The 2,942-nt window shown below is 50.3% G+C and overlaps 1 protein-coding gene across 6 annotated transcripts in view; it reads left to right on the top strand.

Annotated features, from left to right (window-relative positions):
- The first annotated feature begins 2,540 nt into the window (after positions 1-2,540).
- tmem94 (transmembrane protein 94) overlaps positions 2,541-2,942 on the top strand; it is a 121,291-nt gene continuing 120,889 nt past the window's right edge. For 5 of the 6 annotated variants that reach the window (XM_048610716.1, XM_048610718.1, XM_048610719.1 and 2 more), the window contains exon 1: positions 2,541-2,762. Coding sequence is in view for 1 of the 6 variants with exons in the window: in XM_048610717.1 (XP_048466674.1) it covers positions 2,742-2,762 (21 nt within the window). In the remaining 5 variants the exon portion in view is untranslated. The remainder of the gene's footprint in view (positions 2,763-2,942) is intronic. The other variant, XM_048610717.1, reaches the window with a different exon arrangement.

The raw sequence follows: 2,942 nt of genomic DNA, 5'->3' as shown, positions 1-2,942 counted from the left end.
CGTTCAGGCTGTCGGGTCCTGAGGTGGAATATGAGGTGTTGCTCCTCCAGTTTGCGGGTGGCGTCATTATGGCACTGGGGGAGGCCCAGGATGGACATGTCATCAAGGGAGTGGGAGGAGGAGTTAAAATGGTTAGTGATCGGAAGGCATTGTTGATTATTGCGTACCGAGCACAGATGCTCCGTGAATTGGTCACCAAGTCTGCGCTTGGTCTCACCGATTTAGAGGAAGCCACATCGGGAGTAATGGATACAGTAGACCAGGTTGGAGGATGTACAGGTGAACCCTTGTTGGATATGGAAAGTTTGTTTTGGGCCTTGGATGGAGGAGTAGGGACAGGTGTAAATATCTCTTTGGTCATGGGGTCATATTGTAGGTAGCGGAAGCGGTGAAGGATGATACACTGTATGCGGATGCTGGTGGGGTGGTATGTGAGGACCAGAGGGATTCTGTCTTTATTTTTGTTGGGGGCTTGAGGGAAGAGGTGCGGGAAATGCAAGAGAAGCAGTTAAGGGCATTTTTGATCACTGGAGGGGGGATATTGTGGTCCTTGAAATAGGAGGACATCTCTGATGTCCGGGAGTGGAACACCCCATCTTGGGAGCAGATGCGGCGGAGGTGGAGGAATTGGGAGTAGGGGATCACATTCTTGTAGGAGGGTGGGTGAGAGGAGGTGTAGTCCAGGTAGCTGTGGGAGTCGGTGGGTTTGAAATAGACGTCAGTGTTGAGGCGGTTACCAGAAATGGAGACAGAGAGGTCCAGGTGAATTTTAGGTTGGGGTGAAAGGTGTTAATAAAGTTGATGAACTGTTCGAGCTCCTCGTGGGAGCCTCTCCTATTCTGTGGGATTCTATGATTTTACGCTTGCTGTGCACCAGGATAAGTGTTGGCAATCCAGCATTGTCCCTCTCCGGCAATGTCATGCCACAATTGACACAAAGGCATCCTGCTTACATCACATAGCCAGCATGGCTAACTCCATCAGACATGTAATTTCATTCTCTCTGTCTCATCGAACCACCAGGTATACAGTTTACCAGTCTGTAGCTACATTCCATCTAAACACCCTCTCTATATTACCATTACTCTGACCCCAGTGTCCACTGACATATTGTCATTGTCCAGTAGAGTCACATCACAGACAGGCAAATAATCGGACAATCCAAACATGATCTTTTATTACATCTAGCAAAAGCAAACACAAACAAAGGCTGCAGGTTGCCTCCACAATGCACACCAAATACTGGCATCATGACCAATGACTATTTAACAGTCTATGATGGCCGCTGCACACAGCTCCCATTGACTGGAACCGGGTGTCAATCAGGTCCTAGAGGAGGGTGGTCTACGATTACACCAGGTCACCTGGCAGGAATAGCTATAAGCAGCACAGGACTTCAATCTTCAGGTTGCATAACGAGCTGGAAAACTCACAGAAACACAGAGTAGCACAAAATGTCCTTTATTGTCATGTGTACTCCATTGTAGGAGTACAGCGAAAAGCTTTTACCATGTCTGCCTCTTATGGTGCCTTTTTAGGTATAAGTACCTTGGTACAAATCTTGGATACAAAAGAGGAATAAAAAGTAGTTGCATTACTTTACAGAGTTTAAAAAAAAAGTTAGAAAGAAGACATCATTAAATGATTGACTTTACAGCCAGGTTAAAAAATTTCAAATAAACATGATGTTGTAGCAAAAACAGAAGTTGATGGAAAAACTCAGCAAGTCTGGCAGCAGAGATAGCAGGAACTGCCGATGCTGGAGAATCCGAGATAACAAGGTGTAGAGCTGGATGAACACAGCAGGCCAAGCAGCATCAGAGGAGCAGGAAGGCTGACGTTTCGGGCCTGGACCCTTCTTCTGAAGTCTGGCAGCATTTGTGAAGAGAAATAAGAGTTAACGTCAAAGGAAGTGTCACTGGGCCTGCTGAGCTTTTCCAACAACTTCTGCTTTTGTTTCTGATTAACAGCATCCGCAGGTTCTTTCACTTTTTATTACGGTCAGGACAGGGCCTCTGCATGTGCTCTGTCCGCTGGTGCCAAACCCCAGTCCTCGCTCTGCTTCAAGCCTCCAGTCTGCTCCGTGCACTCAGCTCCTCCAAGGTAAGCTCCAGGTCTGCCTACACATGCAGTCAAGAGGACGTAATGCACTGGTACATAGAAACATAGAGAGTAGGAGCAGGCCATTCAGCCCTTTGAGCCTTGTCCACCATTCAATATGATCAATGGTTTACCTTCCAACTCAGGACCCTGTTCCCTTTTTATCACCATACCATTCGATTCTTTTAGCCCTAAGAACCATTTCTAACTCCTTCTTGAAAACATTCAGTGTTTTGGCATTTTCTGCTTGCTGTGGTAATCAGTGCCACAAGCTCCCCACTCTCTCCTCTCTGTTGCAGGACATCCAGAACCACTTGCCCATTGCTCTGAAACACTGGTATTACGCATGCGTACCGCTGCCCGGCCGGGTCCGGTTCTGCGCAGGCCCGGTCAGCGCATCGCGTCGGGGAGGAAGAATGCCACTGCACATGCGTGCTGACCCGGCGCCGGCCCGCGGTCAGTGCGCGTGCGCGGTGTGTCTCCCCGCTCCTGGCTGAGTGGCCGCTATTATCCCTGGAACGGCCTGGGACCCGGGGATTGTCCGGCCCCGGCCCTGGCCCTGGCCCCGGCCCGGTACCCCCACCTCACCCCGCCGCCTTCTACTCACACCCCTCCTACACCGAGCCGCGACTCCCCTCGGGATGCAGGATCTCAAAGGCCAGGTAAGTAAGCAACAAAGGCTGTTGTCGCTGCTTTGTAACGTACAGTGCGACCAGGCCCTGGGCACAGGGAAGGGGTTTGGGTAGGGCTAGGGGTATGGGGCGCGGGGAGAGAGAGAGAGAGAGAGAGAAGGGAAAGGAAAGGAAAGGAGAGGAGGGGGGAGTGGGAGGCTGAGGAGTTGG

Source organism: Rhincodon typus, chromosome 23 (genome assembly GCF_021869965.1).
Source record: "Rhincodon typus isolate 14 chromosome 23, sRhiTyp1.1, whole genome shotgun sequence".
NCBI lineage: Eukaryota > Metazoa > Chordata > Chondrichthyes > Orectolobiformes > Rhincodontidae > Rhincodon > Rhincodon typus.
Note: the sequence above shows the minus strand (reverse complement) of the source record. Positions and strands in the feature narration are given on the sequence as shown.